The 22,901-nt window shown below is 48.1% G+C and overlaps 2 protein-coding genes across 3 annotated transcripts; one reads left to right on the forward strand and one right to left on the reverse strand.

Annotated features, from left to right (window-relative positions):
• Positions 1-645: 645 nt before the first annotated feature.
• On the forward strand, positions 646-16,145 carry LOC135896704 (uncharacterized). Of its 2 annotated transcripts, XR_010562783.2 has the most exons (6): positions 646-909; positions 1,004-1,236; positions 1,799-1,960; positions 2,346-2,459; positions 5,574-5,758; positions 15,826-16,144. XR_010562783.2 is itself a non-coding variant. In XM_070536846.1 (5 exons), the coding sequence occupies exons 1-4, from the start codon at positions 656-658 to the stop codon at positions 2,435-2,437; spliced, it is 741 nt and encodes a 246-aa protein (XP_070392947.1). In that variant the 5' UTR covers positions 646-655; the 3' UTR covers positions 2,438-2,459; positions 15,826-16,145. The 2 variants fall into 2 exon arrangements, 1 of the variants encoding a protein (XP_070392947.1); XM_070536846.1 differs by lacking the exon at positions 5,574-5,758 and having other exon boundaries at positions 15,826-16,145.
• Position 16,146: 1 nt separating this feature from the next.
• LOC139054302 (uncharacterized) lies at positions 16,147-18,431 on the reverse strand. The gene is made up of 3 exons (XM_070531084.1): positions 17,961-18,431; positions 17,697-17,904; positions 16,147-16,594 (listed from the first exon to the last, which is right to left on the reverse strand). The coding sequence occupies exons 1-3, from the start codon at positions 18,429-18,431 to the stop codon at positions 16,203-16,205; spliced, it is 1,071 nt and encodes a 356-aa protein (XP_070387185.1). The 3' UTR covers positions 16,147-16,202.
• Positions 18,432-22,901: the final 4,470 nt, after the last annotated feature.

The raw sequence follows: 22,901 nt of genomic DNA on the forward strand, positions 1-22,901 counted from the left end.
CATACGTATATCATACACGTGACCCAGACCCTCTCCTTTCCAATGGTTATATAGCCCGTTGCTTCCAAATAAAAAAAAAACATTCGTTTGTTAGACCTGCGCTTGTCCTGTTCTCTTTCAGTGTTCTCTGTCGGTTTGCGCTCAGCTCAAAAATGGGACTCGTTGCAGACATGCCTAAGCATGATGGGACTGAATGCCCTAAAGGCTGAGTCGTTTTGTTGCGCTCAGTGAGCTACTGACCACGCAGATTAACGTGCAGGAGGCGTGACTTCGCTCAACTCACGCCGGCACGGCTTATCGTGGCCGCGAGATCGAGAGAAGTGTATCAACCGAAATGACCGCTCAACACTTATAAGCTTTGTGTCTTTTTTCGCTCCTGAGCGGCCTTTCAATAGAGAGTTTTAGTTGAGCGTGTTTACGCTCCGCTAAGCAGCTTGGCGGAGCGGGAACGCGAATGCGCATGCGCCGTCCGCTTAGCCGTAAGCGGGATAGCGGAGCGAGGAACACGGTCCGCTTAGAAGCTGCCTTAGCGGAGCGCGGAGCGTCGTTCCGCTATCACAGCTAGGGCGCCGCTGTTAAGCCACATCGGCATCAACAGCGCCAGTCTAGTGACCGCGATTTCAAATGCAAGATGGCTCCGTACAGTGTGAACGTAATGTCTACGCTGCCCTGTTCGGCTTCTTCTGCAGCGCAGCGCAGGCCCCGTAAGCGGTTCCGCATTGACGAGGACTTGTGTTTGCTGCGCGAAGTAGCAGCTGCCGACCCCTACCAAAACCCCGCAGCATGGGAGGAAATACTTAGAAATTTAATGCTCGCCGTGATGAGAGAGTTCACCATTCGTGCTATCAAGGAGCGCGTGGATCTCCTCGTGGGGTATTTTCGCCAGCAAGATAACGTCAACCTAAGGAGGTGAGTGCCCTACTTTTCACAGTCGTGTTTGCGCACTTTGTTCAGTATATGTGAAACGCACAGTCGCAACGTCACCTGATCTTGTTCTCCGTAGGTCTGGCACCGAGGAGCAGTATGGAGAGAGGGAGCAATTATTGCAAGAAATCTCCGATTTGATGAAGAACGCCGGCTATGTGCCGAGAACTTTGCCGAGAACGAGCAATGGTACAGGGCCGCGGCGACATACTGCATTGGCTCGGTCGGCGACAGTCCGACAGCGCCTGGCGCGAGAAATCAGAGACGCGGCCACGTCATCGATGAACGTGTCAGACGGTGGCGAAACACATGGCAAGTGAAATACAGTTTGCATTTGAGCCCTTATTTCGACCACCTAGCGCGCCCGGTGTACGAGAGCGTAACGGGTCGCAGTACACGTTCCTTAAATGTACACTTAAATGTACACGCGCGCCCGCGCCGTCCGTGATCACAGTGCGAGCACTGAGACGTCTAGTATTTGTCCATGGCTCCAGCCTAGTTTACTGAGCTGTTATGTAACACTTCTTAGACTCTTGCAAATACTGAGCCCGCCTATTGTTCTGCACCATGCAGCCAAAATGTTGCGCCCATCAGTTATTTCCTGTCAACAGAGAGAGCAGGAATACGATTAGATTGTCACGAGACACTCAATTTTAGCTGCTGCTGCTCCTGCCCTTTTGTCTCGGACCAATTTCAACATATATGTTAACTTCACTCATGTTTACACTCAAGACTATGGAAAGCGAAGGTAACTGGCAGGGCCGAAAAAATGAAATTGTACTCCTTTTGAATGTGTATTTGCAATATTATTCTTAAAACCAATAAAAACGTTTGGTGCCATCCCTGTGCTTTGTTTTTTTCCCCTTGTATGCAGGTGAGGGTTGTGCATCAGACTTGTTGCTGTCAATGTACGCCAGCCGCGACGAAAACACAGAAGAGCCTTCATTGGATCGGGTGTGCTACACTGAAGAAGGCAATGGGGATGAAGGCAGCACGACCAGGCCAAGTCAGCAAGTGTCGGCTGTTGACCCATCACGTAGGTGCAAAGGAAGTGATAGTAAATAGTTTATTCAGTAATTCACAATTTGTACTGCAGGCTCCTTAAAGCACGGTGTTTTTCTTTGTCTGAGCGGGGGTCAAACACACACAGCAGAAGTGCAATCGGAATTCCCTGTTTAATTGCACTCATGAAGAAGGGGCGTATTTGTAGAAACATGGCATTGACATATCAGTGTTTATTCAGGTGCACAAAGAATTACCACTGTGTACCACAAGTTAAACCATGTCATCATTCCCGTGCAATGCCAAGCACTGTACAACATGTTCAAATATCAAATAAAAGGAAACAAACAAAATGTACAATGAAGCACTAACTAACGCAAGTGATAAGAATGTATGCTATAAATTTGATTCTTTTGTAGCACTGGACACCACCCAAGCAGAGCAGGCTACTGAAGAGAGTGAAGTGGACGAACAAGCACAAGGGCCCATTCACACTCGGAAAAGACAGTGACAAGCACGCGCTCCTCAAACAGGTACGGCAAAGCAAACTACATTGTTCGAAAACAGATGACAGGTGGCATTGCAGCTGCACAAGACTAATATTGTGTTCATTAAGCCGAAGTATACCTGCGGTTAACATTTTCTGAGCCATTGAATTGTTTTTAGTAATAACTGCTGCGTGATTTCGTGGTCTCTCCTGTCTGACTGTTATGCACATATATTAATTAAAGCCTTATCTAGCCAAAGTAAGTGGTACCTTATGCCAGCAGTGTTATTATTGTTGTCTATTGAATTAATTCAACTATGTTTCTTCGCACCTTCTGCACTTGTGTATGGTGCACAGCACCTCGGTCCTTGATTGTCCTAGGCACAACAGTGCACCCTACATGCCCTGTCGTCAACTGCACGAGCTGCAAGGCAAGGTACTGCCACAGTGCTGGCACACTTTAAAGGGACACTAAAGCGAAACAATAAATCAGTTTAGACTAATGAAGCATTGTTTGAGAACCCTGCCGGCAGTCATGTAAAAAAATAGTTTGATTATGAGATGAGAAAATGAAGGTCCAAGTATCAGTATTTGAATTTCACGCAGAAACTGCAGCGCCGGTACATCAGCATGACATCAGGGATTCCAAAGTACGTTTTCACATTTGGGCCACGTTGGCTGAATAAAGGTTCCTGAAACTTGCCACGTTTATCATTAGGTGGTGGTGGTGGTGGTGGTGAATTGTAGCAACAGGCGGGTTTAGCCTGGCGAACAAGGCCGGCAATTGCTCCGCCCGAGCGTCTCGCACAATACCGCTGAAGGGTTTCACCATATGTCCATCAGACCGGTCTCCCTTAAAAAGTCGGTGCCTTTAGGTGCCTTTAGAACACAATGTAGTCAATCTGTACCGCTATATATAGTTATTAGACCCTGGAAGATGCCATCAAAATCCAAGATGTCACAGCCCCCAGGTGCGGGAACTTAAATAGGCATCGCCACCCGTATTTCGTTCTTGCGTTTTTTCTGGCTTACCAAACGTCTTGTCGTCGTAAGAGTAGTGTTTTTGGTGTTGTAGAACGGTAATTTACTGATGCAGAAGAAATCGTTGTGCACTTTAGTGTCCCTTTAATATTCCATAGAATGGGAGCAGCAGAACTCATGCCATTGCAGAAATACTGTAGAACATTAATAACATTCAAGGGTTACGAGTGTGATTAACAAGAAGGCATTTGCAAGGTAATGTGGACAGACAGGCCACAAACCAGTTAAGTCAATGGTGAACACTTCAAATAAATAAAAAGCAATGAAGCACAGAACAGATTTCGCGACATGCGTCTTAAGGTTGTCAGGATTGGGGGCTCAATCCCATCGTCCGTGGTCCTTTGCCAAGATTGGAGTACGGCATGAATTCGAAGGTAGCTGGCCCATGCCGTCGTCCAACTTATTTACGCTGAGATCGTTGATGAAGTGAAGAACTGCTTCTCATCGAGAACGAGGAAAAGGGTTTATTTACAGAAATTAAATCAGTCTAACATGACTGCTTGAGAAAAGAGTATTAGTCCAACAGGACTGCATGAGAGAAGTGACTCAGTCTAACATGACTGCTCAAGAGAAGTGTGTCCAGCATGCGCACAACCACAGTTTTTATACACTCGATCCGCCGGTCCTACGACGCGGCGACTGTTCGTTTACTCATCACCAACGCGCCGCTGCTCTGCAGAACAGTTTACGTACACAAAGGCAACCGCGCTCTGATGCCCGACGACGGCGTTGGCGGGTGCCGTTCCGGGAACTATCGTTGCCGATCGAGGGTCGCTCGTTGTTCCGTGCCACTCCGAACCGTGAGAAGCACAAAAATACGTCGTTCCCGCGGCAGCTTGTCCATGCGTGTCAAATCAGCTCCGCGTTGGGGAACTCCGGAATCATTGTTCATGCACCGAACTAGTTCCGTCACAATGTCGAAGGGGCTGGAGGAAGGCGGCGGATTCCAGCGCAAAGATCGCTTCTTTGAACGCCTCCCAGCTGCAGCGACGGAGAGGGAGAGGTGCGCGTCGTGTCGCCCTGTCGTAACTGTGTGGCAATCTTGTTTCGCAACTCGCCATTCTTGACAGCGCCTCCATGGCCCGGAAAGTCTCGACTGTCTAGCGCTGACAACCGCTAGGCAGGAAGAGAACGGCTGCTGGTCAGGGGGGGATTGATGTCTTGGCTCGCAGCGACCACTTGTGCATTGATGTCACCGCCCCAAAACATCCAACAAGGACAGGCAACTGCAAAATGAACCCCACAACACGGCTCTGCGCCGAGATGACGTGCATTGGCTCTCACTTTAGACTCGCTAGGCTTCAAGAAAACAACAACATAAGTGCAGAAACAAAAAAATGCTACATTTCAGTATGCCAATTTCTGAAGCAAATTCCTGCTGACCAATTCAGCAATCATGGAGGGAATTCTGCTAAATGAGAGGGGATTTTCTTCGCCTAAAGAAAAGCTAACACTAGTAACCCTAAAATTTAGGCGGGACCCTCAAACGCAGAATTCAAATTAGCCTGCCCAAACCATCCGCATTGCTATGCAACTTTCCCTTCTTATATCTAACGGAGAAGTTGTACTCTTGGAGAGTGAGGCTCCATCGGAGCAAGCGGCCGTTTTTGTGTGACATTTGATTGAGCCACGTCAGAGGACAGTGGTCGGTCTCGAAGATGAACTTCGCTCCGTACAAGTAACACCACAACTTCTGGGTGGCCCAAACCAAACAAGCGCATTCCTTCTCTGAAGCGCTGTAGGCTTGCTCTCTTACATTTAGTTTACGGCTGGCGTAGAGGATAGGATGCTCCTCGTTATCGTCGCCGACCTGACTAAGTACCACGCCCATACCTTTGTCGCTTGCGTCGCATTGAACTATGAATTCCTTTGTGTAGTCTGGCGCGCGAAGCACAGGGCGAGAAACCAATAGCGTTTTCAAACTTTGGAAAGCGTTCTCTTTGTCCTTATCCCAGTGTACGTTACTCGGTGCTCCCTTTCGGAGGGCGTCTGTTAATGGACTTGCCAATTGCGAGTAATTCGGAATGTACCGTTGATAGTACCCCACAAGTCCCAAAAATGAACGAAGGTCCGTTTTCGTGCGCGGCTGAGAAAATTCTCCAATCGTTGCTATTTTCAGCTCAGCCGGCCGTCTCATGCCCTGACCGACAACATGGCCCAGATAAGTAACCTGCGAACAACCAAAGCTACACTTTTCCGCTTTCATCGTTAAGCCGGCTTCCCTCAACCGTGAGAACACCTGTTTGAGGTGCGATACGTGTTGTTCCCAGCTGTCCGAAAAAATGGCCACATCATCAAGATAAGGTAAGGCGAACTCCTGCAAGTCCTTTAGGACAATATCCATTAACTTAGAGAAGCTAAACGGCGCGTTCTTCAGCCCGAAGCTGAGTGCGAGAGGGCGAAAAGTGCCTACAGGCGAGATGAATGCGGCATAGCGGCTGGCACTTTCTGAAAGGGGAACTTGCCAGTACCCCCGCACGAGATCTATAGTTGAAATGTATTTAGCAGCGCTAACTCTTTCAATTCGTTCCTCAATGTTGGGTATCGGGTACAGCTGATCCCTAGTGATGGCATTTAACTTCCTGTAGTCAACACACGGACGAGGGTCCTTGTTAGGGGTTTCTACGAGTATTAGCGGTGACGTGTAGTCACTCTCAGCGGGCTCAATAACTCCCAAGTCTAGCATGCGCTGTATCTCTGCCTCCATAATCTCTCTCTGTCTTGGAGACACCCTGTAAGGTTTTGATCTTACTGGTTCGGCAGAGGTCAGCTCAATTTCATGCGTTATCAGTTCGGTTCTACCCGGCCGATCGCTGAATCTGTCGAGATATTCCCCTAACACCCCTTTTAGCTCATCTAGCTGCTCGGGTTTTAGAGCGTGCGAGCTTACCGAGTGTTCTACTACTTCTTCTAGGCCGATTTCAGAGTTGGAGGTCGCCCTATATTCGTCAAACTTGGTACTAGTGCCATCCGGCTCTTTGACGGTATAGTTAACGAGTCCGCTCCGCTCTACATACGGCTTCATCAAATTACAGTGATATATCCTCACTTCCTTCCTGCGACCGGGCATTCTCAAAGCATAGTTAGTATCTGAAAGTTTGTGCAACACTTTAACGGGCCCGTCCCAGTGAACTTCAAGTTTGTTCTTTCTTGAAGGTTTGAGGATCATTACCTGGTCTCCGGCGTTAAACGTACGAAGCCTCGAATTCTTGTCATAATAGATGAAGCGGTATGAGCCTTGGAATAGAAGATGAAGAAGCGCAGGAGTCTGGGTTCAGGAGAAGAGAAGAAGGAAGTGAGAATAAAATGTAGACAAGATGGACGCCAGTTCCACAGCAATGCTTTACGTTTACTGTGTCCTTTAAGTAGGAACGCTACATTATTTTGGCGCAGTCGACAGCGAACTCCAACATGTGGGTGAGATTTTTCCTTGAGGAGACCTCCGCGGACAAGATCATCTTTTCGAGATACCAAGCTGAAGATGAACCAGCGGTGGAACTACCTCGCGAACTCAACTCGGCAGAACTCATGAACCTGGTTTTAGAGAAGGCTTCCATGGACCCTGATGAACTACGTCGGAACGGTGCTGTGAACGTGAACTTGCCTCTGGTGATCTTCGACGAATTAGTTCTTCAACCGATGCGTCGGAAGGACTCTGGATCACAGTCGTCGACGGAAGAGGTGAGCCTCGTTTTGAAAGCACTTCGGCTACAACAAGAACAGATTTCGCAACAAAACCAGCTGGTGACATCGCTTATAAGCTCTTTAAACGCTGAGAAGCCAGTGACTAAATTTGTAGAACCTGATACATTCGACGGCATGTCATCAAGTCCAGAAGGTTGGCTTGAATTCTATGAATATGCCGCTGGAAAGAACAACTGGCACTCTAATGAGGACAAGATTACTAACATGCGTAGTTACTTAAGCGGTGTTGCACGGAAGTGGTATGATTTGCACATTATTGAAGAGGCTGGCAACTCTTGGAATCAGTGGAAAGAAAAATTGTTGACGACATTCCGAAGCAACCCAGTGCAAAGGTGGGACGCCGCGCTTAATTTCAAATTCAAGCAAGGCTCGCTCGTAGAGTATTTCTTTGACAAATGCCGCCTTTTAAAGCTGGCCGAGGCTATGCTTCCTCCGTCTGCCGTAGTAGCACTAATAATGCACGGACTGCACGCGCAAGTCCTGAAGCAAGTGCAACTACGGTCACCTAAAACTATGGACGGGCTCCTGGAGTGCCTTCACGACATATCATTTACTTCAGAAGAAAATATAAACGCTAGCTCAAGCGGTAACTTCACACGGTCCGGCACGGATTGGTCAAGCCGTAATCAGCGAGAACCGCGCCGCCTTGCAGGCGGCACAGAGAGCTTGGGTTGGCGCGCTCCCAGAGGTCGGGTGCATAACATCGACAGCGACCCTGTTCCCCTACTTTCGGACGCTGAAGAGGCTCCGACGACAAAAAAATTACCGACGATTACGTTACTTCCTAATGCGAAATTTGAGCGCAGCAAATAAGCTGTTTCACCTTTTCGATAGATTGAGGCAAAGAAATCGAGCAACACATGTATGCGCTATCACAGAATTTTTTTTTTATTTTTCACACGTATTCCTTTAACAAAGACTCCATTAACAGTTCTTGACAGTCATGAAGGAAGCTTTGTGGTCGGAGAAATAGACTGATATATGTTCGACTTGGTACACCAATGCTTGATTCTCAAAGACGAGATCTATACAAGTGCCTCGCGAGGTTGTCACAGCCGTGGGACGCGTTACGAGCGAGAGGAACGGGATGTTCTCCCGCATAAGTGTTAGGAAATTCCTGTTTGTCTTTATGTCAACATTAAAGTCCCCCACTACTAACATCGGTGTGGATCGATGGACGGTTAATGCGAGTTGCAGGAAGTGCCCGACGTCTTTCGTGAGTGCGGTAGCGGACTCACGAAAGCGGTATCAGTCGGTCGCTGCTAGCGCTGGGGGGATGAAAGGGGGGCGGAGCTGGTTATGAGGCCGACGACAACGCGAAACCCAGGAACGGACGCCAAAGAGCCATTTGTGTAGCCAGCCCTCCTCCACAGTCTCTCCTCCTCCCTTCCATCATCCTCCCTCGCCCGGAGAGCCGACAGCGCGCATGCGCGGCGGCGGAGCAGCGGCGCATGCGCGGCGGCGGAGCGCGGCGGCGGAGGCGAGCTGGTTACGAGGCCGACGACAACGCCGACAACGCCGACGCCGACGACGACGACGACGACGCGAAACCCAGGAACGGACGCCAAAGAGCTGCGCTCTAAAACTGATAAACAAGGGTGATCAGTCCGACCCGATGACCACAACTGAGACTGTTTATTTAACTTGCTCTAGCCTACTTCACATCCCTGTGAAAGTGGGAAACAGACACATGATGGCTTTGGTTGACAGCGGTGCTTCTGTGTCTATAATAAATGCCAAGCTGGTAGATGCAAGTCACCTGCATAGTGGAAGAGTACTACGGGTGCAAGGCTACGATGGAAAAGTGACAATGCATAATCAGTGGGCCTCAGTAAACATCGAGTTCCAAGGTCATGAAATAGCGAGTGAAGTACTGGTTATTGAGGGGGTGACGTATGACTTTCTGCTATCCAGACCAGATATAAAGAAACTAAAAATCAACGTATACTGGGACGATGCGGTTTTAGTGGAAGGACTATCAAGGCAAGAGACACAGCCGGATAGAAAGGATAACCTGCGAGTTGTCAATTGCGCGGAGGATATTGCAACGACCTATCCTGAACTAGTATGCATAGGAAGCTATCCACCGGCGATGACGTCACACAAGGTGCCTTTCGAACTCACCGACAAGACCGTCATCCGAAAATCACCTTACAACATGTCAAGAGAGCGCAAGATATGGTTGAAGAAGGAATTGCAGGAGATGCTAGACGTCAATATAATCCGGCCTTCGGTGTCACCCTTCGCCTCTCCCATAACTATTGCGCCGAAAGAAGATGGAACTTTCAGACTGTGCACAGATTACAGGGTTCTCAACCGACAGACCGAACTTATACCATTTCCCATGCCGAAGATAGACACGATTATAGATGAGACAGGTGGTTGCCGATGTTTTTCACGTATTGACTTGTGCAAAGGTTTCTGGCAGATCCCGCTAACCGAAGAAACAAAAATGTACACTGCTTTTATCACGCCCTTCGACCTGTACGAGTATAACCGGCTTCCTTTCGGCTGGAAAAACTCACCAGCATGGTTCCAGAAGATTATGAACGAAGTCCTGAAGCCTTTCCTAGGTGTCTTTTGTAACGTGTACATAGACGATATTATCGTCTTCTCCAAAACAGAGACGGAGCATCAGGCACACCTGTCCCAGGTATTAAATGCCTTGAGCTTGGCACACCTCAAGGTTAATTTTAAGAAAAGTGCGTTCTTTCAAAGAAAAGTGGTGTTTCTTGGAAGAGTCTTTGATGGGACTACCAAAAGCACGAAACAAGAGTCCGTCGAGAGGATATCCCAACTGGTAAAACCATATGACGTACACTCATTGCGTGTATTTTTGGGATTAGCAGGACATTTCAGGCCCTTCATAAAAGACTTTGCCATCAAAACAAGATGCCTCACGCGCCTAACACAGAAAGAAGTTCCATTTGAGTGGAATGAGGAATGTGAGAGAGTCTACCGTGATCTGGTGCACAGAATATCTGCTGACCCTATTCTACGCATACCAGATTTCACTTTACCCTTTGAACTGAATACCGATGCCTCACACTATGGGACAGGTGCAGTCTTGTACCAGAAATGTCCAGAAGCATCCGGCCGAGAAAAGCGACACGTAGTAGGTTACTACAGCTACACCCTCAAGCCACCTGAAGTCAACTACACCACTACTGAAAAGGAAGCTCTTGCAGTCCTCAAAGCAATTCAGTACTTCCGTACGTACCTAGAAGGTGCGAAGTTTACTTTGTTCACCGATCACCAAGCCCTCACTCATCTCTTGAATATGACCCAACCTAAGGGACGTATCGCCAGATGGGTGAACTATTTGCAGCAGTTCGATTTCACCATCTCCCACGGACCTGGACCCCTTTTGACTGATGCAGATGCATTGTCTAGACTGATGATACAGGCCAACAACGAACAATCGGCAGAAATCAATGAAATTAAATTGTGGGAAGGCACTGAACAATTGATTTTTAGGGAAGGTCGCTATCAAGTCCCGCCAACGCTGGTTTCCAGGGTGCTTTATTTGTACCACGATAGCCCAGAATCTGGAGGACACGACGGATTTTGGCGCACCTACAACAAGCTAGTCAAGAGATTTACGTGGCCTCACATGAAAGACGACGTCAATCGATACGTTCGTTCATGCCACATTTGTCAAATCAACAAAGTGAAATATAAGCAGCCTACGGACGCCATGATAATACCTTGCCACTCAAACGTGCCTTTTGAAGTTATACACCTGGATTTCGCCGAGCTAAATAAGAAACGAGAAGGAGTCCGAAAAACGCAAGCTTTTCTTCTGGCCATAGATGAATGCACCGGGATGGTCGCGGCACGGGCAGGAAAAGAAGATGCGAATAGTGTCATCGCCCTTCTCGAACGGGATATGTTTAGGACAACCAAGACAATTGTATGTGACAACGGTCCAGCGTTCAAGAGCGAAAAGCTAGCAAGATGGGCTCGAGACCATAATATATCAATCCAGTTCTGTGCGCCATACCATCCCGCAGCGAATGGGCTTGCAGAGCGTGCTATACGAGATGTTAAACAATACATCAGGATGTACGATAGTTTCCCTGGTGGTTGGAAATGCTCTTTAGAAGCAGCTGTAAAACATCACAATCGCTCCTACACCAGCGGCTTGGGATGCAGCCCGCAATTCGCTTCTTCAGGAGAAACCCCTATTCTTCAGGCGGACCGTGAACTTGGGCTGTTAGAAAATCTCCAGATCGTCGAGGAAAGGAAACAGAAATCGCAGGAGGAGAGGTACCGTAAACGAATGAAAAAAAATTTTGACAAGAGACATTGCTCAGATATTCCAGACATTCAAGTCACCGACCTCATTCTAGTTAGGAAAGGAGTAAGAGAATCCAATGCCAAATTTTATGGTCCTTACTCTGTGACAAAGACGGCCACTCAGAAAGGAATATTGAAGACTGTGTGGTACATTGGCGAACGTGGCTCAGTTGAATGTGCTTCGATTGGAAACGTTTTCAAGTATTACCCCAGGAGGGGTTAGCAAAAGAAACCTGGAAGGGTGAAGCGGTATGAGCCTTGGAATAGAAGATGAAGAAGCGCAGGAGTCTGGGTTCAGGAGAAGAGAAGAAGGAAGTGAGAATAAAATGTAGACAAGATGGACGCCAGTTCCACAGCAATGCTTTACGTTTACTGTGTCCTTTAAGTAGGAACGCTACAATAGAATTTGGCGTTCTTTTGAGCTAGTGCCATGTTCTTTCCGACTAGTTCTTGGGTTGCGCTTAGCCGCTCCAGTAAATTTAGCACGTATTCAACCACGGTTGGACTCTCCCCTCTTTCCTCCCACATCTCTCTTAACATTCTCAGTGGAGACCGGAGTGTCCTCCCATACACTAGTTCTGCTGGTGAGAACCCTGTCGCCTCATGTGGAACCGTTCGCAAAGCAAACAAAGTTGCCGGCAGACAGTTCTCCCAGTCCTCCTTGTGCTCGTAACAGAGCGCACGCAAAACTCGCTTAAGCACCGAATGCCACCTCTCTACACTGTTTGACTGAGGGTGATAGACAGAACTGTGTATTAACTTTACCCCGCACTTTTGCAAGAATGTGGAAGTCAGTGCGCTCGTGAATACTGACCCTTGGTCTGCCTGAATTTCGGCTGGAAACCCAACTCGTGCAAACACTGTCAAAAGCACGTCTACTACTGCGGTGGAGCTGAGCTCTTTCAAAGGGATTGCTTCTGGAAACTTGGTAGCCGGACACAGGATGGTAAACAAGTACCTGTAGCCTGATTTTGTTTTTGGAAGAGGCCCTACCGTGTCTATTACAAGTCGTCTGAAAGGCTCTGTTATTAAGGGCACTACCTTCAGTGGAGCTTTCCAAGTCTCTCCTGGTTTACCAGAACGCTGGCAGGCGTCGCATGATCTTACAAAGTTTTCTACATCCTTGAAACAGCCAGGCCAGTAGTATTCCATAAGCAATCTTTCCTTTGATTTGTTTATGCCTAGGTGGCCGGACCACCCATTTCCATGACAAAGACTCAAAAGGTCCTGCCTATACTTAGTAGGTATGACTAACTGATCTAAAATCCTACCCTTTCGATCTCTGTAATGCCGATACAACAATCCTCCTCTCTCATGTATCGTTACGTTGCGCCTAGCAATGCCTTCTTTAGCTGTGTCATGTAATTTTGCTAAGCTCTCATCATTCTTTTGCTCAGCTGCCAGTGACTCTCTACCCACGCGTAAGAGTTGATCAAAGTTCTTTGAGGCCGGTGATAATAACGACCCTGTCTCGCTTGTGAGCGCGTCTGCTTGCTCTTCCTGCAGGCTAGAACTCTGACACTCTAGTGCTACGCTCTCATTGAGCTGGTCAGCTGGCAGGCTCTCCTCAACTGTTCTTTTGTCCCTCGGGCCTAGCTCGGATTCGGGTATTGAAGCTATCCCCTTTTCTGCTTCAGCTGGAGGAGCTTGAGCATTTTCAGCGATCTTACGAGCTTAGCCTCGGGTCAATGCCTGTACTATGCCCTCTCCCAGTTTGAGCCCTCTGTCACGCAGTAACTGATTCGAGCGATTCGAAAAGATGTAGGGATACTGCAGTGACAAAAATTTGGAAACTGCAGCCTCAGTCTCTAGCTCCCCGAATGGTCCACTGATTTTGACTTTGGCCATGGGCAGACACACGCTGTGTTCTTCTACAACCTGTTTTATCCATGCTACTTCTCCGGTGAAGTCATCTACCATCACGTAAGACGGATGGACAATGTCCAGCGTGGCGGCACTGTCTCTTAGCACTCGGCATGGTTTTCCATTAACTTGCAGGTCGTGGAGATATGGACTTAAAAGTTCCATATTCTCATCTTTTTCCTCCACGTAGGAAAAAACTACGCTAGACTTCTCGCAGTTTACAGCTATATGTCCCAGTTTGTGGCATTTGTAACAGCGAATTGGTCTAACAGATTCGAATTTTCTTTTCTGTTCCTTTTGTGCGGTTTCTCCGTTAAGTTTCTCCTCGCTCTTTTCTGCGGGCTTTTCCGCCATGTCTACAGGCTCGGATCGTCTAGTTTGCGCACCCTTTTTGAACGGAAATGGTTTCCGCGGTCCATTTCGACCGTCCCAGTTTCCCTCCTCGGCGTTCAATTTTCTACGGGTTGCGTACTCTTCGGCTAATTCAGCCGCCCTTTCCACAGTGTTTACATTACCGCTGTCTTGCACCCACAGTTTCACAGCTTGGGGGATGGTTTTGTAAAACTGCTCTAGACACATGCATTCAATGATCATGTCTCTGCTGTCGTACGCTTCCGTGCTTTTAAGCCACTCGACTAGGTTGGCCTTTAAGCTATATGCAAACTCCGGATAGCCCTCGCTATCTTTCTTGCCTGTGCTCCTAAACCTTTGCCGAAAAGCTTCGGCTGAAAGGCGGTATTTCTTCAGGAGACTAGCCTTAACTTTGGCATAATCATATGCATCCTGCACACTCAGTCTGGCGATTACTTCCGCCGCCTCACACGGCAACATAGACAGCAACCGCTGTGGCCATGTACTCGGGCCGAAGTTCATCTTCTCGCAAGTCCTTTCAAAATTGCTTAGGAACAAGCCTATGTCGGTCCCGACCTCAAATGGCTTTAATAGCCTGTCCATGCGGTACGATTCTGCCTCACTTGATCGACCCAGAGCGCCTTCACTTCCTTGAGGCAACTCCAAACGTTTGCTTTCAAGTTCAAGTTGCATTTTCCTTAACTGAAACTCGCGATCTTTATCGCGTTCCTCTCTCTCTCGTTTTTCTCTGTCCCGTTCTTCTCTTTCTTTTTCCCGTTTCTCTCTCTTTTTGAGAAGTTCCAATCCCATTTCAATATCTTGCTCACTGGCCTGATTGGAAATTAGCTCCAATAATTCCGATTTGAGCATTTCCTTGCGTACATCTAGGCCCAGTTCCTCACCAACAATCAACAACTCGTCTCTCAGCAGTGTCCTTAACTCCATGACTGCTGCTTTACTGCCTTGATTCTGCTCTCTAAATCTAGCTAGGAAAACACAACCTAGCTAACACACAACAATCTAGCTTCCCTACTGTTCTAAACAGAACAACCACAAAATGAAGCCTAGAGAGTCAAAGCAAAAACCAAGCACTCACCGCAGCTACAGCACCATGTCGCAAAGTCCATCTCACCGCTGTCAGCCAGTTGTCAGGATTGGAGGCTCAATCCCATCGTCCGTGGTCCTTTGCCAAGATTGGAGTACGGCATGAATTCGAAGGTAGCTGGCCCATGCCGTCGTCCAACTTATTTACGCTGAGATCGTTGATGAAGTGAAGAACTGCTTCTCATCGAGAACGAGGAAAAGGGTTTATTTACAGAAATTAAATCAGTCTAACATGACTGCTTGAGAAAGGAGTATTAGTCCAACAGGACTGCATGAGAGAAGTGACTCAGTCTAACATGACTGCTCAAGAGAAGTGTGTCCAGCATGCGCACAACCACAGTTTTTATACACTCGATCCGCCGGTCCTACGACGCGGCGACTGTTCGTTTACTCATCACCAACGCGCCGCTGCTCTGCAGAACAGTTTACGTACACAAAGGCAACCGCGCTCTGATGCCCGACGACGGCGTTGGCGGGTGCCGTTCCGGGAACTATCGTTGCCGATCGAGGGTCGCTCGTTGTTCCGTGCCACTCCGAACCGTGAGAAGCACAAAAATACGTCGTTCCCGCGGCAGCTTGTCCATGCGTGTCAAATCAGCTCCGCGTTGGGGAACTCCGGAATCATTGTTCACGCACCGAACTAGTTCCGTCACAATGTCGAAGGGGCTGGAGGAAGGCGGCGGATTCCAGCGCAAAGATCGCTTCTTTGAACGCCTCCCAGCTGCAGCGACGGAGAGGGAGAGGTGCGCGTCGTGTCGCCCTGTCGTAACTGTGTGGCAATCTTGTTTCGCAACTCGCCATTCTTGACAAGGTGCAAGGCCAGTGGGTACCTGATGGCTAAAAATAGGCCATGTCAAAAGAAAGTACAAAAGAGGTAGTTCAAGCAAATAACAGTTTAGCAGACAGAACACATTGTTTTAGCACATACAGTAATGTAAAAAAATAAAAATAAAGAAGTCAACCTAATGACTGCATTTGCATTTGTGATTGATGCGAGTAAAAACAATGGGGATGTCTTGAGATGAACGTACTTTGATATTTCTTTTCAGGAATTAGAGGCCTGCAAGCTATGGGGCTGGAGCTCCTGACAAGGAGAGAGGAGAATGATTTCATCCTTCGTCAAAAGGAAATTGAACTCCAGCACCGGAGGTTGGAGTATGATGAGAGGCGTCTGGCATTGAAAGAAAAAAAGGTCGCTCTGTTTGAGGAGAGACTTGAAAGACTGGAAACCCAGTGTAAGAACAATAATGAATGCATGCTTAAAAACATAAAAAATAGGCTCGAGCAGCCTCCTCCAACAGCACAGCTCATAAGTTCAGCTAGTAGGTGTGATTCATCTTTTAATAAGGCTTTACAGAGAGACACGCACGAGTGTCTTGAAAAATGTATGAAATAAAGTGCTTCTGCTGTGTTGAAGAAGCCCGAGTCAGTGTTGTGGCCTCAAATATTCCTCCAGCTGCGGGGGTTCCACTCCAAAATATTCTGAGACCTGCGAACCGTACATGCAGGTGTGACAGTTCGCAAGAATAGCACCAACTTTATACATACGAGAGACATTTTGCTGGCGCAACTTCTGATTTTTTCTAAAATCTAGAAAAGCAAACAACCCTGCTATTTTTCCGAAGCCCCACTCAACTGCCTGCCTTACAGTGCTCATCCTTTTGTTAAAGGCAAGCTGCTGCACGGTAAGGCTAGACCCGCCATAAGGCTTTAGTAGCAAAGGCCGTAAGGGGTAGGCCGGATCACCGTAGAGGCAAAAACTTCGTCCTTTCACAAGCTGCTCAAGTTTCTGGTACGTCTTGCTCCTTCGGAGGATACCTGTAATGATGGCACACAGAAACATTTTACTAATTGGAATCGCATCTGATAGCTTTTGGTAAATTCTTGCAAAGTGCATGTGTAGCTTGGTTACCATTAAGTGCACACACATGCTGAGGAAACTGCTTTCTGCATAGTATTTTGATGCACATTTATTTATGCAACAAGACTAGGTTTAAGATATTCCATCTAAATAATTTAACAGGGTTCTACCACAGTATCTGGCAATCAGACTTAGATATTTCCACTGTTCCTTAGTGAATGAATGCTCTTTCATGGCTATTATACCTCATGTAAATGTGCGATTCTCTGTAAACATGTGTGCTTACAAAGAAAACCAGTTTATGGCACAAGTGTTAATTGGGACATGCCATTATTTTAACATGTTCACCTTGCTAGGATTGATATACCTATTTCTTTCACTGACCACCTGTACATACAACGCCTAACCATTAGAATACTCGCATTCAATTATAATATTATAACAGCAGCTGAGCCTCTTCGGTGTGTCACAGCATTAGTGACACACCGAAGAGGTGTGTCACAATCCATCAATTACTCACCTGTTCAAATATAACCTTGGAACTATGCTGTTCGTATCATTGAATCACCTTCACACCACGATGCATATTTTTCATTGTTCTTGACATCACTCCCACTACATTGTCAGAAAATCTTGAATGCTCTACCATCTCACCATAAGCACTGGTCATAAGGTAGTACACTTGAAAACATTGTTTAAAATTTCTTTTATGATACGGTTGTTTTTGCAATTTTTGCTTATTTTGTCCCTGTGATACAAGTTCACAGCTACTTCACAATTACTCTAAAATTTGACAACAGTTCCCAGACAGCCTTGTGCTCTCAGACCTGTTTTAGTACATTTATTATACTGTTGTTTGCCGCTCCGAATCTAAAAAAAAACTTGCGTTAGGTCTGCACTTAGATATTACACACAAGCGGATCGTTTGCTCTTTCCTCCAAACAACATGGAAAGCTTGCACCTTGTCGGGTATACGTGTGACTGTATGCGTGTTAGTCTGAGTCACCTTATGCAACAATTAGCTGTATATACTGACGATCATCAGTACCGTGAACTTGCCTGCATCGTGACGACTGCCCACGTATGGGCCGTTCAACTGGCAGATGATGCCATTGGGGCACATGATGGCCTGATATTTCAAAGCATGAAATCGTTTCTGCCCAGAGAAAAAGAGCTTTTGGTCCCTTGATGGTCGGCAGATGGCCCGTGCAGTACCATCGATGAAGCCCCAACATTTCTGTAGCGGCGCCCCTTTGGCATACACGGCCTGCAAATAAACATTGGGTGAGTAGACCGCACACTGACACAGTACCGAGAGCGTACCTGAGAAAAGTCTTCCAATTTGGCGAGATCCAACCAGGAGTGATTATTTGCATCTTGAAGAAGATATCCAAAAGTACTCTCAATGTGAGCGAGCACCGCATTTGTCGCCGACGAAATCACAGAGTAATGTCGTCCGAAGAGCGACTCCAGTTCGCGCAGCCTGTTTGGATATGCCAGACGCCTCAGAGTTATGCAAAGACTCTCGTCTCCTGGAATTTTGACGCACTGCGGTGTAGACAAAACTTCTGGCAGGCGTAGTGCACCCTGCAGCCTTCGCAAATCATCTTGCTCGAAACTAAAATATGTCCGGAATTGTCCGCTGTCCATCCTGTCAATGTTCAGGTAGCCGTGGGCTGACAGTGGTTCTCGCCGCGTGTATTGAAGCACCTCGAGGCACAGCAAATCTTCTCTTTCGGACCACTTCAACGTGGACATGAGGAAAGGGTCCTCTAATACACTCTTCTGTGACATTGCTTGTCGTGCGAACGCGAACCACTTAACGAGGCACCACAGATTCCACAAAAACTTTGCCACCGCATGTGCACCTGTCAACAAGGCTTGGACTGGATCCGGAACACACTCGATGGCTCTTACGAAGTCGACGCATTACTTTTTCACTCGGAAAACTGCACCACTAACGTCTTAAAAATACATGCATACATGACAAATATGTTATATACATATGTTTTGATTTGTAAAATTCACATAAAGTGATGTCATTTTTTTTTTCACTACGCCGTATTTGGTCGGAGGGCGCTGCAAGCGGGAAGGGCCCGCTCCGCTATGCTAAACGCATAGCTAAAACGTGAAAACCACCCTCCGCTCCGCTGTGGCTTAGCGGGGCAAACCGTAGCGGAGCGGACCGTAAACACGCTCAACTAAAACGCTCTAATTAATGGTCGTTGTTTGCATTGTCCTTACCGTTCCTGTAGTAATACTCGTGCTCTTGTTAGCAGGCCTACCTCTCAGCAGCATGAATACGTCAGTATACTATGCACCTTCGAACCCCCCTCGGCAACTTGATACGATTTCTTTCAGCAGCGGCCGCGGCCCATGCAGCAGCGGCCCGTGCACGGAACAGCGCGTATTGCAGGCCCGGGCCGCGCCGCGTGCCGGTTCGTGCGATCCGCATCTCTCGACCATAGTGCGCCCGTCGGCGCGGGCGCGGCCAACGCCCAGCTGGGCACGCACTGCGTATTATACGCGCAGCTCGCCGCGGCCCACGGTTGTGCTCTATACCAGCGCTATAGAAGTCAAAAAAGAGGCGAGCGGTTTTGCGCTCTTTTTCGGTTGCCCGGTATATACGGATAATGAGACGCAAACAATGACGGAGACTGTGGCAGCTATAAGCAGCAGCCGCGGTGGACACTATGGCGAAAGGTTCCGGAACGGCGAGGCCAGGTAGATGCCGCCCTGGCCTTTGTTTCGCGTCTCTGCACGACCTGGGGCGCGCAAGAACTCGAAGCGCTTCGTTTGGGCGAATTTTCCAGAAGACACGATGGAAGCACGTGGCCGGCTGAAGGTGCATTTTGACCTATCGAGATATCTTATGCTTAAATTGTCTACTCTGTAAAGAAAGCTATCTTCGCACTGCTAGTGCTCCACAAATCGAAGCATCACACATTGTAACAAATTAAGCGCCACACCACGTAATATTTTTATTCATGCAACCCCGTCCGCTTCTGTAATACCCCTTACTAGATAGGCGCGATTTAAGGTAACAAAGTGAATGCGAAAGACCACGTTAAGCCTGTTGTGCTTATACTCGCCTGTTGGGCGTGGTTTCAAGAAGTATAACCTGCTGTCCGCCAAAGTGTTTGCAAATCCACGTAAGAGTCAAGAGGAAGGGAATAACATCCAACGGTAATGATGCGTTCACCGTATATATTACGCAGCATATGCAGATCCAACTTATGCATGTTGGAACCTATGCGAAGCCAAGCTTTAGGGAAACATCCGTCTCCGCTGTACTGCTGCCGTCTCACTGTTACATCTGCTGGCGTATTATTGCATTTGCGTCGGTGTTTGCGTCGCTCTCGCTGGGGTCTGGCATGCGCAGGCTAGTTAGTATACGGCATCGGGTGATGACTACCGGCGCCTGTTACGTCGGTATCCGCAATGCGACACTTGCGTACATGCCACTGTTGCTTGAAACAGTCACGCTGGCATTGTTTTTTTTTTTCTGCGCATGCGCCGGTGTATACCTATTCGTAAGTATGCCTGCTCTTGTACTTTATTCTGTGTGCACTTACGGACACTTTTCTATGGCAATGAAGAGAAATCCATGGAGGCGAAATACCGGACTGTTTAAGAGCGTTCCTGAAAGAAGTCCCACATTCCCATTCGCGTTAGTTTTAAGCAGGGGAAGATAACGCATAAATGTCCGCCGTGGAGGCGCAGTGGTTTTGGCGTTGCGCTGCTATGAGCTCTAGGTCGCGGGATCGAATCCCGGCCGCGTTATGGCTGTATCTCTATATAGGGGCCGAAGTGCAAGAAACGCCCTCGTACCATGCATCGGACGCACGCTGAAGGACCTCGGGTGGTCGGAATTAAACTGGAGTTCCCCACTATGGCATGTCTCATATTTACATCGTGATTGTGGTGCGTGAAACGGGAGAATTTATTTTTAAAGCATGCGTGTTTACAACAGCAACGTTCCAGAAAGATACCCCACTGATTCTTCAATTTGACGTTGTTTTTCTGTTCCTTTTGCTCTTTCGCGTTTGGGTAACTGCGAGGCTGTGGAACATTGAAGCTGCGCTGATTCAGTATATGTTCCCAGAGACCAAAAGCACTGACTAGGCACACCGAGCTCCTGGGTGCAGTAACACGTGGATCCACGCATGTAACCTTATTTTATTATTAAAATGCTTTCCAGGCCTGAAGACATTACATAAAGCAGTGATATGCACAAACAACCAAGACCTGCGTGTTTTCCTTTCATTGCCACAGAACGTTGCCCGCAAGTGTAACGTTTCACCTTCATGCTGCAAGTGAACAGCGCCTACAATGCGAAGCCCTGTTTCGAGCAAACGTTTCATGCTGCGGATGTAACATTCACCAACTCCGCACAGTGGAGCTAAAGGCCGCGCATTCCGTCAGCCAACCAGAAGAGAGAACCAAAAGAAGGGGTGTACTCCATAAGCGCTGTGTTGCAACATACGCAGTAGACGGCAAAGTTGACGGCTAAGCGGACAGCGGCCATCTTAAGTCCCGTTCAAATCCTGACGAAGCCGTCATAGAAGAAGAAAGCCACGCGAAGACAGCATCCAAGTCAGAAACGATGCAGGCTGCTTTGCTGTGCAAACAAGATGGCGGCTGAGCATGGAAGCTCGACTCGAAGGTCCTCTGCGCGCAAGGAAACATATAGCCCCGTTTTCCTGTGCGCTGAATGGAAGTCACGCGTTGCATATTTCATAGGCGCACACATGCTACGAGGTAAAATTTAAAAAAGAAATAGTATGTGCTGTTCTCAGCTTTTCCTAGTCGCCGTGGAGCGGCATCTCGTCACAGAGACATATACATGCCCGAGACGCGCTTCCAGAGGCGCGTTCCGTTACTTTGGCTCGAACCTGCCTCCTTAGCTGTCTGCAGAGACTGTCTCCGATACTGGCCAGAACTGAAACACCCCCACTGTCAGCATCTGATCGCCCTCCACGTGACGCCTAAGGAGTGGAACCGTCATGGAAGGATTAGTAGTGTGCAATGGGGGCGAGCCCTTCTCCCTTCCCTGGAACACGTAGCCGGCTCCAGTTGTACTGAGTGGCTGGCAGGAGCCCCATATAGCCTTCGCACCGTTGTAAGGGGTTGGAGAGACGCCGCTCATCGCGGCTCATCGAAATTACTCTCAATTCAGTGTTGTATGTGTGGTCTGTGCATGCTCCCGCGCTATATGGTAATTAAAGGGACACTAAAGGTTACCAGAAACTCAAGTTAAAGTGGTAGAGCAATGTTCTAGAACGTCTAAGGCGTCAATTTAATCGCGAACAGAGCTTTAGTAACCGAGGAATTGAGGTAAATGCATGACACGATTTGAGACCCCCCAGCGACATTCCGGTACTAGCCCGATGACGAAAGGACTCCTCATAATTCGTGTTACTAATACTCAACTACTCGTATTAAAAATATCATTTCATTCGATTATAAGACGGAAAAAATGCTACTTGTCTACGTCTATTCGATTCTAAGAAAAAATCACATTTTGACGTTGCCCTTCAGTAATATGGGTGTTCGAAAGGTTTCGTTTTCGCTCGACTCTGCGCCGCGCACGCTTTGGAGTTTCAGTACTTTCGTTATCGCGTCGTGCTGTGAGGGTTCTGCTGGCTCGCGAAACTTTCATTTGGAACAAGCAGCGAGAATGCCACGTCCATGTGATGTCGTGGGAAGCCCTCGTTGCTTTCCCGCTACGGAGAGCCGGTGTCGAGGCCGCCGTCGTAGTACGCAACGACGCCGGCAGTGCGAGCCCTCAGCAGCAGGTCGCGCTCGTCGGTGCTCAAATCGCTGAAGTTGAGCCCACTATCGCGAGCCAATCTGTCGGTGTCAGGGTCCATTGCGACGAGCGTCGAAGTTTGCGTCATAGAATGAAGTACCAGCTTATGGGCGTATTGCGCTGGAGTTTCAGGTATAGTAGCGGCGCCTGGTGGCGGTGCGGGAAACATCTGAGTCATGCCAGCTTGGCTTTGGCGAAGCCACGTTTCTAGGTCGAGTTTTGCGTCGATTCGCACTTTTATATGCCCTGTTGGGAGTGCGTAAAGGCTCACAGACCACGCCGACCACGCTGCGAGCTCGCCGCAGCCTATCGTTTAACGAAAACGGACTCTCCGTGTGCCGTGGGACGTAATTCGTCTATCCTTCCGCTAGACACCATACTCCCGCTTTCGCTCTGCTGTCGGCTCTGTCTTGGCTCTGTTTCTGGCCGCGCGTTTGCGTTTTGCGCAGAAA

The sequence above is a fragment of the Dermacentor albipictus genome, chromosome 1, assembly GCF_038994185.2.
Source record: "Dermacentor albipictus isolate Rhodes 1998 colony chromosome 1, USDA_Dalb.pri_finalv2, whole genome shotgun sequence".
NCBI classification, from domain to species: Eukaryota; Metazoa; Arthropoda; class Arachnida; order Ixodida; family Ixodidae; genus Dermacentor; species Dermacentor albipictus.

Bases quoted from the DNA above. Each gene is read 5' to 3' on its own strand.
- LOC135896704 (XM_070536846.1), top strand. From the start codon at position 656: ATGTCTACGCTGCCCTGTTCGGCTTCTTCTGCAGCGCAGCGCAGGCCC. The intron at 910-1,003 runs GTGAGTGCCCTA...TGTTCTCCGTAG, and splicing joins GATAACGTCAACCTAAGGAG to GTCTGGCACCGAGGAGCAGT. The intron at 1,237-1,798 runs GCAAGTGAAATA...CCTTGTATGCAG, and splicing joins AGACGGTGGCGAAACACATG to GTGAGGGTTGTGCATCAGAC.
- LOC139054302 (XM_070531084.1), bottom strand. From the start codon at position 18,431: ATGTCACAGAAGAGTGTATTAGAGGACCCTTTCCTCATGTCCACGTTG. The intron at 17,905-17,960 runs GTACGCTCTCGG...GTTTATTTGCAG, and splicing joins AATTGGAAGACTTTTCTCAG to GCCGTGTATGCCAAAGGGGC. The intron at 16,595-17,696 runs GCAAGTTCACGG...CCATCATTACAG, and splicing joins GGGCAGTCGTCACGATGCAG to GTATCCTCCGAAGGAGCAAG.